This window comes from Chrysoperla carnea, chromosome 1 (genome assembly GCF_905475395.1).
Source record: "Chrysoperla carnea chromosome 1, inChrCarn1.1, whole genome shotgun sequence".
Classification (NCBI taxonomy): Eukaryota; Metazoa; Arthropoda; class Insecta; order Neuroptera; family Chrysopidae; genus Chrysoperla; species Chrysoperla carnea.
This window is the reverse complement of record NC_058337.1, coordinates 55,709,372-55,731,578: the sequence shown is the minus strand read 5'-3', so window position 1 is coordinate 55,731,578 and position 22,207 is coordinate 55,709,372. Positions and strand designations below refer to the sequence as shown.

Genomic DNA, 22,207 nt, shown 5'->3' with positions numbered 1-22,207 from the left:
AACCCCCCCCCCGCCTTGTTTCTTCAAAAATTTGAAAGCTACAGAATCGTATGTTTAAGTATTGCCACTCAAATGGTTTGTCTTAGTAGCTACATTCTGTTTTATCGACTAGGATGTCCTTCTGCATATATTGTCCTTTAGAAATACATATCTAGAAATTGGTGTGTCTCTTATTTATGCTTAATTTAAGAACTTTTTTATCTAAGAATTCAAATTTGCTTTTATTTGGTGTCGGACAAAACTATTTTTGGATTTGTTGCTCTAATCAAATATATTTCTAATAACATAATAAAAAGACGGATATCCGTCAAGTTAAAACCTACAAAGCATATCAAAGAATGATCGTGCCTTAAGAAAAAGAACATTCTATTTACTTAAATTTTTGGATATAAAAAAAGTTGTTAGAATAAGCATCACACCAATTTTTAGAGGTGTATTTATCGATGACAAAGTATACGCTGATGGACATTAGACTATACTGGCGCTGGTTAAATAATCTGGCCAGCAAAATACCGCTAAGTTTTTACATTATGACACATATTTTTAATGAGTCGGCTGTATTTAAATTTACGAAATAAATTTATAAAAACCATTTCAAACAAAAACACAAAACCCACTCTTAAAATATTTTTAAAACTAATTTATCTTCATTTGTGTGAAATTTGTAAAATTGCTATTGGATATTTTTATAATTTTTTCAAAATAAAAGCTATGTAACAAAAAAAAAAATACAAGTGTGAAAATAGCGTCACCCATCATCCATGATACACAGCCACACATACAGAAATGTTTATTTAACGTGGTTTTAAATATGTGTGTTGCAAGCAGTATTTCATTGTAACAACGATCCCCCTTTAACCCTCATTTACTCTATATGACAGATAATATTATAACGTAGAAAATGTCTATTTACATGATAACGTGAAAGTTAACTTCCAAGGATATTGATACCAAGCCAACTTTCAGTGGGTCGAATTAATTTGTAGAAGTAAAATACTTGTTTGATTTTCTATAGAATTTAATTTTAGAGCTACTTTTAGTTTTTACTGTACGAAATAATTGTAGTATTAGTTTAAAAAAGACATACTTCTGATTTAGTAGTTAACCCAATATGTGAGTATATTACGTTTGGTTTGATAAGGATATTTATTATGCCTTAACATAAAAATTGTATTGTATTTACTTTAAATTATCTCTGTTTTCTTCTTTAACTTCAGATAACTTTCACAACTCAAATTTTTAAAATAATAAAACATAAAATTTTAACGAAAAATACTAATTGACAGTTCTAAAAAGATTTTTATATTTTCTCCAAATTCATGGCAACCTGAATCGATTAAAAAAGTTTTAGTTTCCTAGGTAACCTAGATGTCGGTTTTTGGTACCTGTTGCAGATTTTTTGGTTTTAGTCCCAACGAACATAGTTCCAAAATTATAGATACAGTTCGTATTAGTTCAGCATCACAATTATAATGTATTATTTCATATTCTTTAATATAAACATCAGCTCTTATCTTAATTATTTTAAGATAAAAAATTGAACTTTTTTTAAACATTTTTAACATTATCACCTTTTTGGATAAAAGAAAATTATATGAAGACTAAAATTGGTAGTTGGTATTGATATACTTTTAGTTAGTTTATAATTAGGCAAAAAAATATGCGATGACAATTTTTTATTGTAAAAGATTTTTGGAAAGCACATTTATACGTGCGAAACAATTTCTTTTCACGTTACCGTGTGTAAGTACTGCCATGGTATCGTTATCGTTTGTACATGAATGTATGTTTTGTGTGATGCATGGCTGCATTTCTAAAAACGTTTACAAATTTCATTCAACAAATATGTCAAAAGGAATTTGTCAAATTTTGTTTTTGTTTTTTGTGTCATATTATATATGCGTTGATAATAATGATAAGCTATCTCACTTAAATCATTCAAAATTTATTATGTTTTATCTCTGTTATTTACAAAAATTACAAAAACATAAATTAATAAATATTTTAAAAATTGTCGTACACAGACAGCATGTCTTTGATCCACATTGCATGGATGGATGGTATGATTAAAATTTTCAACGAAAATACATTAAAAACATTATTTGTTTGTTAAGCCGTTTTTCATAGAAATGAAGATATTTTGGTGTATACTTGCATCTAAATTTTTATATTTTATGAAAACAAGGTATTTAAAAAATAGCTGAAAATAACTGAAATGGATTCGATATATTTTAAAATGAAACTATTAGTGTTTTAGAATTTTGAGATGATACTACAAATTTAATGTTAACACTGATATATAAAGATAGCTCTTTAGAAACCAAAATAATAATCAGATATCGCCTCGGTGGTTTTTGCCTTGACGTTTTTATTACTTTATTAAAAGTTATCCAGATCATTTTTAACTAACTTTTATTAGCTTCATCTGCAGGAACTTAGAACTTAGTTCCTCAGGTCGCATGGTTTGATTTTACTGGTGTATTATGAATCAATAATACAGTATCACATACCCAGTGTGATGTTAACAATTAATGCACGCATACGGTACTATCTTAAAAACAAATGTACTCTAGACAATTCTAAAAAGAAACAATGAATATCGTTTTATAGTAAAATATATGCAATAGTACATATGTGACAGTTCCAGAATTTACTATAACAATTGTTTGTAACTATATAAACGGAGCATAGTGTGCGATACCGTGAGATTACAATAAGTTAGATTACAATACAGACTCTTCAAGTCAACTACAGTCAAGTTTTATCATCTATTGTGAACTCTATAGTATTGTATTTGTATGTAGTAAATTTAACAATAAAAATTCGTATAATTATTTGAGTTTAGACAGAAAACTGAAACTCAAAAAATAACTTAGCTTGTCGCAAACTTTTTGAAGACTGACGTGTTTTGCAATAGTTGAAAAACCCATATTTTATTATTTTTATCTAACTATCGCAAAATTGAAAAGTTCACATTTTAATAAAGTGTGCACTTTTTACTTTTAGTTAAAATTTTTTATGCTTTATTCGTTTCTACATCAACATTTTGTTATATTCTTTCTAAAAAAAATTTTATTCAAAATATTGAAAAACATTTAATTTAAAAAAAAAAATTGATTGTACTATATTACAAAAAAATATTTAAGAAAATAATAAATAAAATTCATATTTTACATTTTAATATGCTGTTAAACGACCGTCAAATGAAATATGTCAGAACCCTTTTGTAAAACATTAATTTTAACAAACTATTTAAAAGAAACAAAACTGACTACTAAACTGTTTGTAATGACTGTCTCTTGAAAGAAAGAATCATTTACAAACAAATTAATTAGAAGAACGAAAAAGATTATTTAACATCTGGTTTCATCGTTAATAAATTTTACTTTTTATAATGTGCATGCATCGAGTCGTTACATTTACGTTGACACTACAATTACATTATTGACATTATTTATTATTTTGTAAAAATTTTAGTAGCAAAATTAATATTGATTAATCGAATAACATTTTTAATACTACACCTTTTCATAATTTAAAAGTAGTTTTCCGACATTAAATATTTTCAACTCTTGTAGGACTTTTTGGACTACATAATTGAATATTTTGTAATTGCAGTACGACCTCAAAAAAGAGGTCTAATAAATCCAAAGTATTTTCCAAACTGTCTTATTTCTGCTTTTTTTGTCCTTTAAAAAACAAAATCATTAGTCCATTTCCGTTTGTCTGTCTGTCGACGCGATAACTCAAAAACGAAAAGAGATATCAAGCCGAAATTTGTATAGTGTGCTTAATACGTAAAAAGTGAAGTCGATTTCGTAATTGAGCAATATAGGTCAATTGGAACTTGGGTCTGTAGGACTTATCTTGGTAATCTAAGAGTGGAATTCTTTCTTTTCTTACGTGTCGTCAAAAAACAAACGATTGTGCCATCGACACTGTGTATACATGGAATTTCAACAATTAACTCAGTCAATTGTTTGTTTTCACTTGTTTTACATAAATGGAAAATGATCTTCAAAATGACATCACAATCATTAAAAAGTATTCAGAGAAATATTTCGTACCGTAAGAAAAACCTTTGAGAAAACATATAGAGATAACCGTAACTTTATCGAAATTCTTGACTTGATAATGGCAAAAAAATATTACTAGTAAATTATTTATCAGTATAAAATGAAAGCATATATTTATGCATCTTGAGCTGTCATCTTCCAATAGGCAGAATCGAATTTCTTAAATAACGCTGAAAGAGACGCGAAAAAAATCATATTTTATCATTTGTGCGTTTTGATCTTATCGGGAAAAACTCGTCAAATTGTAAGCTATTTGGCAATTAATTATTATTAACTAAGTAAGAATACAAAGGTTATAACAATACGATGCCATTTGATTCGAGAATTTACATTCTTAATTTCGAAAATAAATTCTTCGAAATGAATCGAAAATAAGACTATATAAAATGATTCAAAATTAATTATATTTGTATAATTCAGTGTCATGATGAATCACTTAAATACACAAGTCACATAAAAGAAAATGCTAGTTGCTGAAAATTGCTGATGTCGAATTTATCTTACGTTTACGTGGATTAACTTTTCTTTGACTTTCACCGCCATAGTGTACAAAAACATTAGAGAAAGATTTTAGTTTTGAAAAATTTCGTAATAAAATTAGGTCATACTGAGGCAATGCCCCATATTCAATTCTAAATAAATATTAAATAGATATTTTATTAGTTTTTTTTCTACTAGACATTTTGGCTCAAACAACGTCTGTTGTCTTAGCATAACGCTTAGATAGATGCGATAGATGACATAATTCCTAAGCCACATAAAAGCTTGAATCAACTACACAACAGCGTTGTTAGATATTTCGTTATAGAAACATCAACAATATCATATTTATAATTAAGTCCACAATCGTGATGAATGATTTATAAAGTAGATATAAGTTTAAGCTAAATGTAATCATTAGCAAATCACTTACTAATCTTTTATAAAGCTTACCGAATCTAAAAGTAAACAAACATATATACAATCCTATATATACCAGTCGGAGAACGTATAGCATATACGCTGCTATCGAGAGCATACAAAACGTTTATGTTAGTAGGTATTATTATTTTAATATTTAGTATTATTATTACGATATAATACATAATATTACTGTGTGGTCCATAAAAACTTTTTTATATTGTATTCAGCACAGTAATTTCTAACTGAAGATACATAAGATTAGAGTGGTTACACTTCTAAAAAGTTGTAGTACTTAAATCAACTTAAGATCTACATATGTTCTTTGTTTTCAGGAATCTAGAATATTTAGAAATCTAGGTACTGAAAACTGATAAACGATATGTTTATTTTTAATAATAAGTTGGCATAATATGTTTAAATAGAACGAGGTTTTTAAAACTTTTTCTATGAAAATAATGAGAGACTTTGGAAGATCTAAGCCACGAACAAAGGTTTGAGTCACGTTTAATATAGAACTTTACCCAATTTGGCTAGATACCTTGCTTATCGATTCGTTCCAAGACTGCTTTTGGCATTTAGTTTATTTTACATCTATCGGATAATATAGAGAATAAAATTCTTAGAAAACAATATCTTTTTTTACCCGACTGTCATGAAGTGGTTATGTTTTTCGCGCGTATCTTTTATGTATGTACATATGTTTGTAAATTTCTTAATAACCTCGTATCTTCCAAATGGCTCAATGAATTTCAATGCTTTAGGTCTCATTATATTTATCACAAAGTCCAACTGTTCTTAGATAGTTTGAAAAAAACCAAACAAAATGACAGATTTTTGGAGCGAATAAAGAGAAATTAACAAAACCTATCGAGAAGGGTATCAAAATAAAGGAAATTAAAACGAAATTACAAAAATATATTAATAAGTTATATGTTAAAATTTAACTGGGAATAATAAATTGGTTTAAAAGTTTTAATATAGTATAATAGAAGGGTGATTCATTCTAAAAAATCTAAAATAAAATAAATAATTTAAACAAATAAAACCCGACTGCGTTAAATACAATCTGAAAAGAAAGAAACAAGTCCAGTATTTTTCATAGCGACTGTAACAGCACTGTAAAAGTAGCTATTTTAAATACTGTGCTTGTTTCTTTTTTTTCAGATTTTATTTATCGCAGTCGTGTTTTAATTTTTTTAAGTTATTATTTTTTTTAACGTGTTTTTAATTATACCAATAATCGCTACATTCGACAGGATTTTTCATATTTATTATATAATAAAACTAATAGACCCATGCGGAATTTCATAGGGGTACATTTTTAGACCGTTAGTCTATTTATCGTTATTACCTGGCACAATAAGCTTTCAAATGAGGAGTAAATCATGTAATTTGTTAAAGGAATAAATAACATCTCGCGGACCGACAGAAAAACAGGATTGATAAATAATATATAAATTAATTTCGATAATGTTAATATTTACGTGAGTTAAGGGTTTTTGATTTATTCCAAATACATTGGATCAAAAATTATACAGTGACTAATTAACAAACGTTTTTAAAATCTAAAAACATCGATTCATCATCGAGAGACTGTCAATGGAATTAACATTTTTAACTTGAGGGTTTTTCTATAAGAATTTCATATGTACTATCTGTATTCAAAGTGAAAAAACTTTGAGAAAAGTTACACAAAGCACAAACAAAAACCGTATTTGTGTGCCATTTTGTTAGTATTATAAATGCATATTTTGTTTAGTAATAATGTTTTTAAATTTCTCTGACGAGCATCATTTACTTAGCGATTTAAATTCTATTTACACAAGTATTTTTGAAAAATTTTCCAATGCAGCAAGTAATCGGACTTATATTCTCGCAAAAATTCACATATTTCTTAAGTTTGTACCAGTAACAATATGTTGAAAATATTGTGAAATTCGTAAAATTTTTTGCTCGGAAATTTAGTTTATAAATTTTTCTCCGCTATAAAACTGTAGGTGTGTTTTGGCTAACGTCAACTTAAAATCCAATAGTAAATAGATTTTATTTGCATTCATATTAAAATGCCTGCCAGACTGACCGACAATTATTCACATCGAATTGACATAAAATATCGTTTAATAAATAATTTTATTTATTTTTACAAAGATTAATTTAGTGATATGTTTATAGCGTTCATGGATTAATTTTGCGACATTTTAAGTTGGTCATTTTGTTTATTTTTTTTAAGGCTAAAGTTTTTGATTTTTTTTTTTTTTTTTTTTTTGAAACGATATTTGTTTTTCTAAATAGTCATAGAAAATCCTTTCTAATCTCTTGAAAAACCAATATTTTGACAAACTTTGTGGTTCTATGAATAATTTATAGCTTTACTTTTCAACTATTCCAATTTTAAAAAATATATGTGACTTAATATGAGATTCTCTAGATTCTCTAGATTGGATTAAGAAAGTAGTAAATTTATGATTTCTAACTTACGGAATAACTTTCTGTTTGAATTCTATGACAAGTTTAGGATGTTTTTGAAGACAAAAAGATCTACTGCAGCCACAAAAAATTTTTAGAAGCATTGTATAATTTTTACACTATCAATGGAAGTCTGGCAAACTAAAAACACAATTTTTTTGAAATAGGTTTTTGGGGTATAGATAGCTTTTCGATCGAAAATTTTGTAAAATGCGGCATTTTCAGAAGCATTGTATAATTTGCTATGCAAAAATATTATAATTTTAATATTTTCCATATAGAAGATAAAAACTTGTTTTGTTTTTTATTAAGTTTGCCAGACTTCCATTAATACTTAGTGTAAATAAAACAGCTTATTTATTAAAATTTACAGCTCTTGATATTACTGAAATGTTTTAGGAATTTGTTTTTTTAACCTTCACAGCCTCCTTTTATTTTATGATCCTTATCCCTATCCATTTATACAATAAATGTGAAAGTAAGGATGCTTGTTTCTTTGTTGCGCTTTCACGCAAAAACTCTACAATATAGCTCATACATCAGAATAACACATGCGCTATAATTTATAAAGACATTTTTTTTTTAATTAAAAAAATTAAATTTAATCTGATATTTTACTGCTTCATCTATGATCATCAATTTGAACCATTAATTAAATCAATTTGAACCATCAATTAAAGATTTCTGTAAAAATATAAAATAGTAAAAAAAAAACAATCCATGGCCACCTTTTCTGATATACTCAATGAATTATGACTGACTATTTAGTTAATAATTACATAAAATTTCGAATAACTTTCTTATAATTTGCGTAAGTACGATTCTCAGGTGGGATCATATTTTATGCGGTTATCATTTATGTTTCACAAAAGTTAACATTTGCAGCAATTATATATCGTACTCCATAAATCAATTTCAAATCTTTACCTCGACCCAATTTGAAAGGCATGTAATAAAATTTGCATATTGAGTTGTAAATAAGCTCATGATTTTACCGCCTCTTCAACCAATATGATTTCAATTGTCAGCGCTCTTTTGGAAATAACTATAATAATTTAAAAAAATTTTTGATGCACTGTGCAATGATATTGTGTTTTGTTTGGGTATTTGGGTACCGTGTTACAGTGTGGGCAGAAACAGGAGATTTTCGGGAGAGTGCTCATTCAATGTCTGTTGCGACAGCAGCTGTAGCGGCAATGGCCGCTTCATCAAATACATCAGATCATCATCACAGTCACCATCACAGTACGTCATTACAACATGCTTCCCCCACATCAGTGTTCGCATCATCAGCCGCAGTGGTCGCATCAGCTCGGAGTAGAACACGTGATCGAAAAGGTAAGGTTAATTTTCTTTTTTCACAAACACAATATCATTAACGCAGTGCCTTTTTCACCATTTCAAAAAAAATCATTATTCGCGTATAATTTCTCCCCAGCCTGTTTCAGAATAAGTGTACTCACCTTGCAGTAACAATTAACTGTGAATTAAGAGTTTATGTATGGAGAAAGACGTTATTGAAATAAAAACTTATGTATAATTTACTTGATATCTCAACAATTGATGACTTCCAATGATTATTGTCAAAACTACATAGGTATCTATTTTATTAAACACTTTGCCAAACACGGAAATCGTGTGATGAGTTAGTTGATGGGACTAAGTTAAACAGTTTTTAACTGAGTACCAATAAATATCTGGTTTCAAATCGGCCTCTGTTTTTACAGAAGTTATATAAAATGCTATGCTTGTCAGACGGTTTAGCTAAATTAATTGGAAAGAACTTGGGCCACTGAATTTATTATTATTGTTACAATTATTAGGATTCTGTCAACCGATAGAAAAAAAAGATTTGAAAAAAATGATTTTTGACTCTTGCCTTTGAATAATTTGCGGCAAAAATTATATTTTTTTGTCCACGTTGCTTGTAATGGTTATATAAAGGTACTAATATTTTGGCAGGTACAACTAAAAACAATGGTTTATCACAATTATTTCGATAATTTCTTAATGTAAATCTACTTTCTAAAGAAAATTTGCTTTTTAAGTATAGCATCGAACATTTCTAAAAGCTAGTTGTAATACTGAGACACCCATTACAAAATATGTATCGATATGTTTTTGTAAACAAAAAAATAATTATATTGTTTTTTTTTTTCAATACGAAAAAGTAATCACATAAAAGATTTTCACAGCGGTGGAAAAAAAAGGTTGCGAAATCCTTTTACAAACACAATTTTCTTTTTGATATTTTTTTTCATACAATAACAACTCATCCCTTGCCCGTCCTTTATTGTTACTCCGATAGAGTAAATATATAGTAATCGAAAAACGGGAGGAAAGAAAACTAGTAAATTGAATTTGAAAATATAAATATGCGGAAGAGGTTCCACTTTCAGTGGAGTTTATCCTTTTTTTAGGTATACATCAGAATGCAATGTAAAATTTTTACATTAATCGAATGTAGACATAAAGATACAACATGTAAACCATGTGTAAACAAAACGTAATATTGCATTGTGTATACATAAAAATAATTGTCGCATTCTGAGAAAAATTCTAAAATTATTTCTTAAAAATATACATCGCGTTTCAATAAAAATAAAATTTCTTTTAGTTTGAATAACTTGAAATGACGAACAATTTTTGGTATAAAAAATGTCTTTGAAAAGGTATGATTTTGTTTAGCATTAGGTCCACAACTTTGCAATACCACGATGATAGTTTTACACTTACTCTGAACAAAATCTGGAGGTAGAGTAAAAAAAACTAACGTTTAGGCATAAGTTCACAAAAAAAATCCCGAGTGTATCTTTATAATAAACTAAGCAAATAAATTTAATTATATGTGCTCAAAATAATCATTTTCTATGAATTAAAATTTGGGTTTTAAAAGTTTACCAATGAAAAAAAAAAATGTATATACAGTATAGGGTTATTCGTGTTATTCATCACAAAAGATAACGGCTGCTTGATTTTAAGAAAATTTTGTTTCTGAGATAGATGCGCAGGCTTATTGGTTGTAGGAAAAATTTAAAATTATTTACATGTCCGAAAAACACGAAAAGTATTCAGATTCTACGAACAAAATAAAAGTGAGTTTCATCGAGTGAGTTTCAAGTTTGAATACTTCACTTTAAACTCACGGTTTTCAAAATTAATGATTAAAACCGTTATAACCAAATTAAACCTAGATTTAACTTTTCGATTGAGTTCAAGTTTCTTGCTTTTCGCGTTTTCCGGACATACTTTTCGCTTTTTCCAGCATTTTTTGTATATTACAAAAATAATTTTTTTTCTAGTGTACAGCCAAGATGCCTCTATCTATCACAGAGAGAAAATTTTCATAAAATCAAGCAGTTTATTTTAAATATTTCGTGCTGAATAACGTGAATAACCCTGTGTATATGTATTTCTTTCCAATTTGCATAAGCAGTAGCGGTACAATAAAGAACGGTATACATATACTAAGTGGCAGTGAAAAATTTTACATGTTCAATTTTGTAAGATAATTTTGTGCTTTCTATATCTTTTTAAATATTCAGTGCGACTTGTAGTCGATTTGTTATAAAGAGACACAATTCCAAAAAAATGAAAAATATACAACAAGATAAAACTTATTTGAAAATACAAATAACAGTATTAGTAATTATTAATAAATATTAGTTTGTGGTACGCTACCTTGCAGGTTTAGTGTAATCAGTTTCTTATAAATGGTTTTTCTCTCACGATACTGTTTACATATCTGTGCATTGGTAATCCTGAAAATTTAAAGCATGAATTTAAAAAGCCAAATACCTATTTTATTGATTAAAGAATTTAATATTATAGGTACTTTAACGTAGAGTTAAAGTTAAACTTTAAAGTTAATTTTATGAGTTATGTGAAATATAAGTTTAAAAAAGACATACTTCTGATTTAGTAATCAACCCAATATGTGCGTGCATTACCTTCATTTGGCTTGATCAAGATATTTATTATATGGCATAACATAAAAATTTATTGTACTTATTTTAAATTAAATCTGTTATCTTTACCTTCAGATATCTCACAACTCATTTTTTTGAATGAAAAAACATAAATTTTAGACAAAAAATACAAATTGACAGATTGTAAAATATTTTTGCATATTCTCAAGGCAAGCTGAATTGATTAAAAGTTTCCTAGGTAACCTACATGTGGGTTGCACTTTTTCTGGTTTTATTTCCCAACCAGCAAACAAATTTGAACGTACGATAAGGGGCATAGTTCAAGCAAATTGACAGCATAAATTAAATAACAAACCGTTTTATCGAATGTCAGACGAAATGATTTCTGTCTTTGTTTTTTTATTTAGAAATTGATTTTGGAATAAAAAAAGATTTTGGAAGAAGGCAGTTTTCTATATGGTGCCTTAGCTATTATTTTGTTGGACTAGTTAACGGATACGCCTGTACATATAATTCTTTATAGAAACATTATTTAATACCAAATGGTAGAATATATATTTGGTTTCATAGTGAAATGTTATTTTGGTTCGTATATATACATAAGCGAACTATGTGTGTATATATATTTATTACGAAGACATAACTCGGCAAGTAATTGCCCCGACACGGAGAGGATTAGCTCCGACAGTTTGATGGCTATATTCGAAGCGGGATCTATCCGGCGATGCACGGTGAATCATTTTCTTTGTATTATACAACATATTCCACATGTGTGTTATTATTCCCTCTATATCTTTATACAAACATTACTAATACATGCAGGGATAGAAACACAAGACACCTCTTATATTCACTTCAGTGATTTGGTTTTGAAATAACAACGAAGCTGCTCCTCTTGCTATGTGTTTCATTTTGTGAGACAAAACGACGCTCTCAATTTTATACTCTGATAGTAAAATAGTTTTTTTTTGTTTTATTTCTCCGTCTCCATACATTTAAATTTGTGAAACTTACGATCGAACATGTCTGTTCGAGAATGTTTTTTTTACTTCTATTCTCAATAAATAATAAAAAATTAAATTGAAAAATGTATGTATTTTATAAACTATTAGAATGTCACTCGCACTTTCTTTTATTGCAATGAGAAACTGGTCGATTGACTTCAACGATCGATCGTGCTCGAGTTTGGCAACACCTCGGGTTGCCAAAATTAGAATAATTCTAAAAATCTAAGAAGTAAGTAAGATTTGAAAAATCAACTAAATGCCTATAAAAACAAGAATTTCGTTGTTGATCTCAAACCATCAAAAAAGTAAATTCATAATTCGCTCATTTGACTTACTTGACTTGTGGTCTTTAATCCCGTGGGGAGCCTAGGGCCTCAAAAAAGGAACGACATCTAATTCGATGTCAGAGCCTTGATTTCTCCCCAAGAATTTTTCTTCGGCAATTTCCTAGTCTTTAGTTCTTCTCCAGGAGTGTCGAGGGCAATCTATTTTTCTTTTTTCTTGGGGGTTCCATTCCAGTGCCTCTTTGGCAATGTTATTGCTCACGATTAATCATTTTATATTGTTTGCATTTGCGATGAGTTTTGAATTTCAACAAGTTTAATTAATACCTAGTGTCACGCTCATCACACATTTTTAACGGAACTTTTTTCGTAAATATCTACGTTATTATAATGAAGAAAAAAAAAAGAACATAAGAATTTATAAGTTTACAAGTTTCTGTTACCAGCTGAAATGTTTTCAAGAGAGATTGAAATTAATATTGTTTTAAAGGGATTATTCTTTTTAGTTTTTCTCTCCGTTTTTTAAGCCTCGACAATACAAAAACAACTTAAAATATCTTCTTTTATTTAATATTTTTTCGATACCAAAATAGTTCATACAATACTATTTCATATACAAATGTGGGTACTCTTTATTATTTTAAGTATATATATAGATAATATAATGCAACAGCTATTGGGGGTGCACTGTCCAAAATGTGAAGAACTGGAAAACATGAGAAATTATTGATATAAAAAATCCGTTAGGAATACAGCCGCTTTTGAACGTCGAAATAAATGAAGCGTCAATCACAGACAAAATTTTAAAAAATGTGGTCAAAAATTCGAAATGTTATTCTATCATAATTTACACGCTCGTTGAAAACAAACTCTTAAAAACGTGTTTTATAATTTGAGGCAACTTATAAAATTGGAATGTAAATCATTTAGAAAGTAATATTGAATGTAAAAAAATTAATTTTGAAAAATGATCCATAATTTTAAATGATGTATCTAAAAAGTATTGAAAATAATATGAGGTATAAGTATTTTAAAATTATTGAAACCAATACCTGTGAATATTCCGTTGATTTTCAACGATTTTCATCTATAATATCAAATAAAAAAAGTTTTTGTGTGATTTTTAGTAATAAAATTTATGTTAGGTTAGGTTAGGTGTTATAGGATTGTTAGGTTAAATAGATAATAATTTATATTAAATTTCAATAATATAAATTTATCTACACACCACCAAGGCACTAAGTACATTTAAACTAACTCTGATTTGTAAAAGCATCAAAAAGTAACCAACTTTAAAGTCATATTAATCCACAATAGATCTAACAAGCTTTACAAAAGATTTAGTCGCCAAGTCCTCTCTTCATCTCATCTGAACCCGTCGTATTGTCCGTTTGTTTTATATTATATATACGGTCTATCTGTCCGTCTAGCTTTTATATTTCATATCCGTTGGTTTCATATTCTGTGTATGAATGAATGAAATTTATTTTATTTTACTATCTTTATCTTTTCTATTTGTTTTCTCACTTATTTATTTACTCTTTATTCTTTAATTCTCTTATTTTATTTTGTGAATAATTTCTAATGTTTAATGTTTTCCTAAAATTGTATAGCTCATCGCACTGACTTGGCTTTGTAGAGTTAAATAATAAAAACAAAATTGTTAAACAAAAGTAAAATATTGTTACTTTACAAAATAATATCGAAATAGTAGTTCTAAGTTATTTAGTCCGAACTGGCATAGTTAGACTTTAGATTTTGACATATATATTATTCCATATATATTATTCATTAAACAAGAATAGCGCCGTATTTAAACAAAATCAATTGTTCCAAAATAAATGAAATATTCGCACCAGTTCAATCATTCTAATTATACTCATAATAATGTAATGTTATAGTAACAACACTTAATAATATTTTAACTGGAGGATTTTAATTATTTTTTTATCTATGACCTATGAAATTATACATCGGTCTTCTAATGAATAAGGTATCAAAAAAGACCAACCTGTGGTAGCTCAACCCATCCTGTATTGACTTATATTGACTCGATATCTTGTTTATATTTCAAAACAATTTTTATAGTCATTTCAATCAAAGATCAAATATACTAAGTACACAAAAAAATTATAACGATCGTAAAACTGAAAATTAATTTTTCTCATTTTATATTCAATGTAGATCGTTTTAAAACAATTTTACTTTGTGTAGATATTAAACAAAAAAATCGGTTTTATATAGTAAAAAACTTATTTAAGATGATCAACTTTTCCAAGTTATTTTTAAAATAAGTTTATTTTAATATTAAAATTGTTACATTTTAATGTCGCATACTTAAGCTGTATGTGATTATACGATTATTTTATATTATTAGGCCATTCAAACTTTGAAAAAGATTTACTGCAATTCCACCTGTCCTTTGGCTGTTACACATTTTGGTCGTCATTTCAACAAAAATAAATATACAAAACAATTTATTTCAATCAAATTATAAAATATAACTGTTAATTTGTTTTTTTTAACAGTTAAACGTTTTACAATTTTTCTTTTTTTTTAAAAGACGTTTAAGTTTACTCAATAATAGCTTTGACCTGCAACTACAGTTGCCTGGACTCTGGCATTGTTCATGCATATAAACTTTGTCATGATGTAAACACAAGCATTTTTGGATCAGATACTTCTTTAGATCGCATAGATTGTTAGGTTATGTTAGGTTAGGTTATATTGGCTGTCCAAGAAAGACACACTTAGGCTATAGAGCCCATTGTGATACCATATATGTGTTTTACCACCTTTTCGCTGATAATTTCATTTATCAGCTCCTCAAATTCAGAGGCTGATTGCACCTTCTTCATGCATATACCATGCACTACACCAGCCACCAGCACCGCGGACGGAATTGGTTACGTCTTGACCAACTGAGCTAATAGGGCAAGCGTATATCGTATATATTATATTTGAGACGTAAATCTTGCAGTAAAACTACAAAAGTTAACCATTTTGTCAAAATTTCGTATATTAATTTTTATTTTTGTTATATTTTAATAAGATCAACTAATTAGTTCTCATAATTATTGTAGTTCTATTAACTTTCTTCGATCTTTCTTTAACCTGTCCTTTAGAAACTCATTGGATGTGCATTGCAAGATAAGTTGCCAGTTGCATAGTAACCAATAATTAATATCCATTGATTTTAATTCTTATATCAATTATTATATCTAATTACAATCATATCTTAAATATTTCATTATTACAATGTCTTAATCATTTTGATAAAGAAAATTTTAATTAAGTGTAAAAAATTCAGTAGCGTCCCATATTATGCAATAAATATAAATATTTCATCATGAAAACACATTGGATACGTTAATGTGTCAAGTAAATTTTGTTATCTTAAGCATTGTAATTGGACAGGTGAAAATTGCTGCGGTAAATTTTAACACTTATAAAAGAGATGTCAAAATTTAGTATGATTGATGTGTTTAAAGGATTAGGTGCGGTGTAATTCAAAGCCCCTATCGCACATTATAAGTATTTGATTATACTTCTTATCGATACATTATTACAAATAATAATTTTTTACAATACTTTGCTTTTTTTTTTTGTTAAGCGTCCTCCATTTCTTTGTATTGATAATATGTTTATAGATATTTTTTATATTTGATAAATCAAAATGGCGTAATTTTTGCAAGAAGGGGTTTCTTAAGATAAAAATAAATCCAATCTTGAACACCTAAAAATAAAATCTAGCGTGCGTGACGTTTTAAAAAATATTCTTATTTTTTTTTCTAATCTAAAAAATGTGCAACTAGTTATATTATTGATTATAGAAAAATTCCTTTTGAAAATGGCCCCAGCAAACAATATTATTAACGAAAATGGACATAATAGTAATAATTAGGTAAATATTTCGATATTTTTTAGGCATCTGTATAGCTAATTCTAAGACTAAATAGGTAAATTTTGCTTACTTTTAATAAGTTTATAGTGCATATATTTTCAAAAATTCGCTTTTACAGAACCCTTTACATAATCGTAATCGTACATCACCGAAATATTTTCTAATTATATTTTAATCAACACAAAATATTTGCAATAGGATCTACACATTCGACATTTTTTTTATTGAAAAAGGGATTAACTGATTTCGTATCTGCTTTTCTGTATGCGAAATTGATAATTAAAAAAATCATTATTTGATAAACATGTAAATATTTTTCTATAAGGATTTATTTTAAGGACATCCTTCCTGTTTTTTTTTTGTCTAATAGATAATTATTATCCTATTGTTCTTTTTAGTCGGCCGATCACTAACAATCGATCCGGTAAAAACTGAAGTGGGTGCAAATGATGGTAACGATGCAGATGATGCTAAAAATGATAAGAAAAATAAGCGACAAAGGCGTCAGCGAACACATTTTACTTCACAGCAACTGCAAGAGTTGGAAGCAACATTTGCTCGAAATCGATATCCTGATATGAGTACACGTGAAGAGATTGCTATGTGGACAAATTTAACAGAGGCACGTGTCCGGGTAAGTTGAACATATTTATTTACTATTTTTTTCGTACATGCTGTAATAATATCAAATATTTAATATTATGGGGGAATGGAAAATCGAGTTGTGACATAAAGTGATATTTATTACGTTTCATTTCAGTATGCATTCAGTTGATCGTGAAATAAGTTTTCCTTCACAGTTGATATTGCATTCAATTTAAAATTTTCATATCATTGACAGGCGAAAATGTTTATGTCGTTAGTTTTTTATCATCCCTATTTTCGCATTTCCACAACTTTATTTTGTCTGCAAAGAAAGTACCTTACACAATTTTTTCATTTTTTTAAATATGCATTGACATTCAACACTTTCAATATTGTTATATAAGTATTTCACTAATGAACTCAGTCAATTGCTTGTTTTCACTTGTTTTAAAAGAAACTACATACTTTTTATAGCACATTCGGGTTGTTTTCCAAATTCAATTGTTGGCACCTGAAAAATGAAAGTTGCCACCAAGAAAAATTTCAACCAAAAATTTATCCAAAAAATTATTTTTTTCTTGCAATTTTTAGCAATAACAACCGTAAAATGAGGTATGAAAATTGAGATCAAGGAAACACACCTTGACACAATGATTGATATTTTTGAGACAAAGATTCAGAATCTGACACAAAAAATATGAAGTCCAATTTAAAAAAGCAAAGTTGACCATCGTTTGGTCTGAGGGGAGTCGGAATATGAAACTAGACACAGTTTTACTAAACTCAACTTTTTTTATACTTAACCTGTATATACCTACGTATTTTTTTGTACTTTGACAATCCAAATAATTATATAAACAAGTATTCTTACCCAGATTATTATAATACGCTGAGTATTTAAAAATTAACTATGTTAGTAATTCTTTTCAGTTGTCAATTAAACTTTAAAATAGGCATAGGCGAGTTGTTTTAAGTCGAAGTAACCATTGTTATAACTTTATTGGGTGCCATAAATTTATTTGTGTGTCTCTTTATCCAAGTCCGCATTGCGCATAGAGGAGGAAGCGAGGTAGGTATACGACTCCTCTACCTATCTCAGTTTCTCTTATAGTAATGAGATGGGTAGAAAAAAAATGTTGTCTCTCTGTCTTACTCGTATTTTTTATTGTCACTGGTTAGGTTGTCACTATCTTACGCCACGTTTGCCCATGCCTGAAAAGGATGAATTGATTTTAATTTTGAAATATTTAAAGATATGTATATATATATATATATATATATATTTATTTTTGTGGGTGATTAACAAACATAGTTCACAAAATGTCAAGTGGTCTTTTCCAATTTAGTAATAGTGAGACCCCCCATTAATTTTATTTATGAGAAATGTAATTGACCCATGAAAACAAGATGCTACTGCTGTAAGTGTGATGAGACATGTCTATTCACATACCGAATAATGCCCTTTTTTTGTTGATATTTGATATGTTTATGAATTGATTGTTTCTAATAAATCACATAAACGGAAACACTTCAAAAAATATTTATTTATAGAAGCAAAATTATTTTGGATGTATTTAATATCATAGAAATAATTCAGCGACAAGTTGTATTCATACCCTGTACTTAATCTAAAAAAATTACTTATATTATAAGTTTGAAGGTGCTAAAAAAATTGTTCGGACAAAAAAAATCTTCTCGCTTGTAGTGTCAATCTCAAAATCGAAAACAGAGCTAGCTTGAGACCCAAAATTTTAATCATAAATGTTATTTAATCAATAACCATTTAAATCGTTAATTATTAAAAAAACTTATCATTAACAAAAACTATTTGTTTGTAAAGATTTATTTGAAACATTCTTTCATATACTCTTATTTTGATACCATAGGTTAGGTTAGGTTATATTGGGTGTCCATAAAGGACACACTTAGGTTATAGAGCCCATTGTGATACCAAATTTTACCATCTTTCCGCTGACAATTTCATTTATCAGCTTCTCAATTTCAGAGGCTGAGTGCACCTCCTTCATGCATATACCATGTACTACAACAGCCCATCACAACTATTAATTATATTAATTTTGTTGCGACGGCGGGAATCGAACCGTTACCCTAAGCATACCGCAGGCGGAATTGGTTACGCCTTAACAGACTGAGCTAATAGGATGACATTTTGCTCATAGAAAAATAAAACTGTGATCCCAACTCAATACTCACAGGAGTTTTTTTTAAAAAGTACCGCTTTTTTATATCTTGTTTTGAAATAGTTTCTTCTTAAAATCTATTTTTCACAGTTTTTTAATAATGGTAAATTTTGTTGAAAGATGTAATAATAATAATATATCAGTAATTTTATGTGGATTTTCAATACTCGAATTAGGTATATTTAAATGTTTACTAATTTAAATGACTGGACAATCTGTATGTCTATTGAGTTTTCAAGAAACAAGATAATGTTTTCATTAGTAAATAAAATTCTAAAATCCAAATAATCACTTTTAAGTTAATTTTTAACTAACTAAAAATTTCGTAGTAAATTGATATCATAATATGAATTTTTTTGAATTTAGATCTACTAAAAATCTATTAGTTTAAAAAGAAAATTTGTTTGTAATTTGGATAAAATAATTGTTTTTCCATGAAGCGAGCAATATTCGTATGAAATCAGGTAGATGATGTCATAATTTTGCATAGTCGTCGGTTCTTAATACACCTGCAATGTTCTAATCGATTTCGACAAAATACTTTTTTTGTATCTAAACTGTAAGTGAATATATGTATATTTTTAACTTCTCAGAGGAAGTTAATGTAATGGGGCCTATTTTGAAAATCTCCAGTTTTACATAATTTCGCGGTTTCACGTCCGCAATATCCTAATTAAACCTTTTCAATGTGATGTCTGTGTGTATGTGTGTGTACGTATGTGCGTATGTTCGATCGGATTCTTTCGCCCCGATTGTCTCGCGAGCTCGTAATGATATTAACATGTGACTGGGCTTATTGCGTATTTAAGGGACGCGGAATTGCGTATTTAAGAAAAGATAGCAGAAGAAGTTGAGCCGTTTCTTAATGTTAATAAAAAAACTGGAAAAACTGAATAAACAGAATCTGAAAAGTGGATTAAACACATCATTTATCTATGGAGATAATGATCGTTCCAGCATAAGCTGCAGTACATGTTCGAAGAATAATCTATGAAGGCTAACAATACCTATCTTTTAACGTTATTTCCCCTTCTGGGAAGTTAGTCTAGTGGACTACAGGGGTCGCAATCACACGAATTCAGTATCACACTGACTATGTACTGCCAATTTATTTAAATATATAATTATAGGAACAATTGAGATTTCGGTATTTGATCCAAAGAATTTAGCACATAATAATAAAAACAATATAAATACCCATTGGAAGTAGGTACAGAGAAATTTAAAAAAATTAAAAACGAAATTTTTTGTTTTTTTTTTTCGACAATTTATTACATAATATCATTTGGTGAATTATTATCCTAAATTGTACACAATACCTCTTATACAGTAGGTACTCGAACCTCGAACATAATATAATATATGTATTGTTTTGTTGTTGGCGCACAACTATTTGGCCATATATTATCTGTTTGGTGATCCTTATTAAGCCCTAACTGGATATCTGTGCTCACCACACATACATACACACATAAAATACAAACTGACCATTCTCATTCAATATAGGTAAATACCCTCCGTTATATTTGTACCCTATAAACCGAGTGTTCCGTTATTTTGTCATCTACAGAAGAACATATTTAGAAATTCAGCTATGTTTCTCAGTGCGGAGGCGGATTATCCATAAGGTAAACTAGGCACGTACGTAGGGGTGCGAGGTTACAAAGGGGTGTATACTTTAAAATTTTATATAAAGAACTATTTTATAAATACTGGTTAAAATTTATAATGTATTGCCGCTAGAGTGGCGCCGGTTATACAACCGCTAAGGTGCCTGCTCTTGACATTTAATCCACCTCTGTTTCAGTATCATTGTTTTTAATAATTATACTTACGGTTTTTCATTCACAACAAAAAATTAGCAAATAATGTTTTGGACTAATGACACAAAAAAATTTTCTTGTTAACCATAAGTGTCTACTTGAAATAAATTCAAAATTTTCATGAAAATTTATCGAAAAAGTCTCTTCAACGGAATTGGAACTGCCTACCTGCAACATCTCTTCTAAAAGTTTCAAAGAATTCATTCCATTGGAGGTTTAAAAATATTAATCGTTAGTCTTTCCCAACCTTAACTTGATACTCTAAAGGATTTTTAAACGACTTTAAACAAAAAAGGAGGAGATTATCAATTCGACTGTATTTTTTTTTAAATGTCATTTTGGTCCAGTTCTACAGCGGCATCCATGAGAAAACCATAAAAGTCTTAAATTTGCATTAAATATGCACGACAAGAAGACGAATAACTCAATATTCCGCCAACCGATTCACTAAATATCACAAAATTAAAAAAACAAATTAAAACCGACTTCAAAAGAAATCTTTTCTAAAACAAATTTATAGATATGCACTAAAAAGTAAAAAAATAACGAGCAAACTAGTCTGTCAGAGTTGTTTCCTTGGCTGACACCGACTCCAAAAATAACAATAATTTTAACTACATTATATTAACGTTATTTTTTTACATTTTAGTGCATATTAATTTGTTTTGGAAAAGTTATTATTTTGAAGTCGCTTTTCTTTTTGTTAAAAGTTTTTTTTTTTATATTCTATGAAACTCAAAGAATATTTTCCAAAATAAAAACGCATAATTGCTTTCTTTTAGAAATACTCGTATGAGGCTTTTGTAGTATTGTATAATCAATATAAATACAAGAAATTTGGACATAACCATTATTTGATGGAGACATTATTCATTGAATCTCGTGTAATTTAGAAACGTTTTCGACAAAATAATCACCCGGTATATAGAGTTTATATCTACTAAACTGTGCTGCTATTCACCAAATGAAACATTTATAGGTAGCAATAATTCTCTTCTGTTGTTATTCCGTATGAATAAAATGTCAACA

The 22,207-nt window shown here is 28.3% G+C and overlaps 1 protein-coding gene across 1 annotated transcript in view; it reads left to right on the top strand.

Moving 5' to 3' along the window:
• LOC123303098 (pituitary homeobox homolog Ptx1-like) overlaps nucleotides 1–22,207 on the top strand; it is an 80,516-nt gene that overhangs the window by 36,144 nt on the left and 22,165 nt on the right. The window contains exons 3-4 of the mRNA XM_044886200.1: nucleotides 8,571–8,783; nucleotides 16,968–17,203. Coding sequence (XP_044742135.1) covers nucleotides 8,571–8,783; nucleotides 16,968–17,203 — 449 coding nt within the window. The remainder of the gene's footprint in view (nucleotides 1–8,570; nucleotides 8,784–16,967; nucleotides 17,204–22,207) is intronic.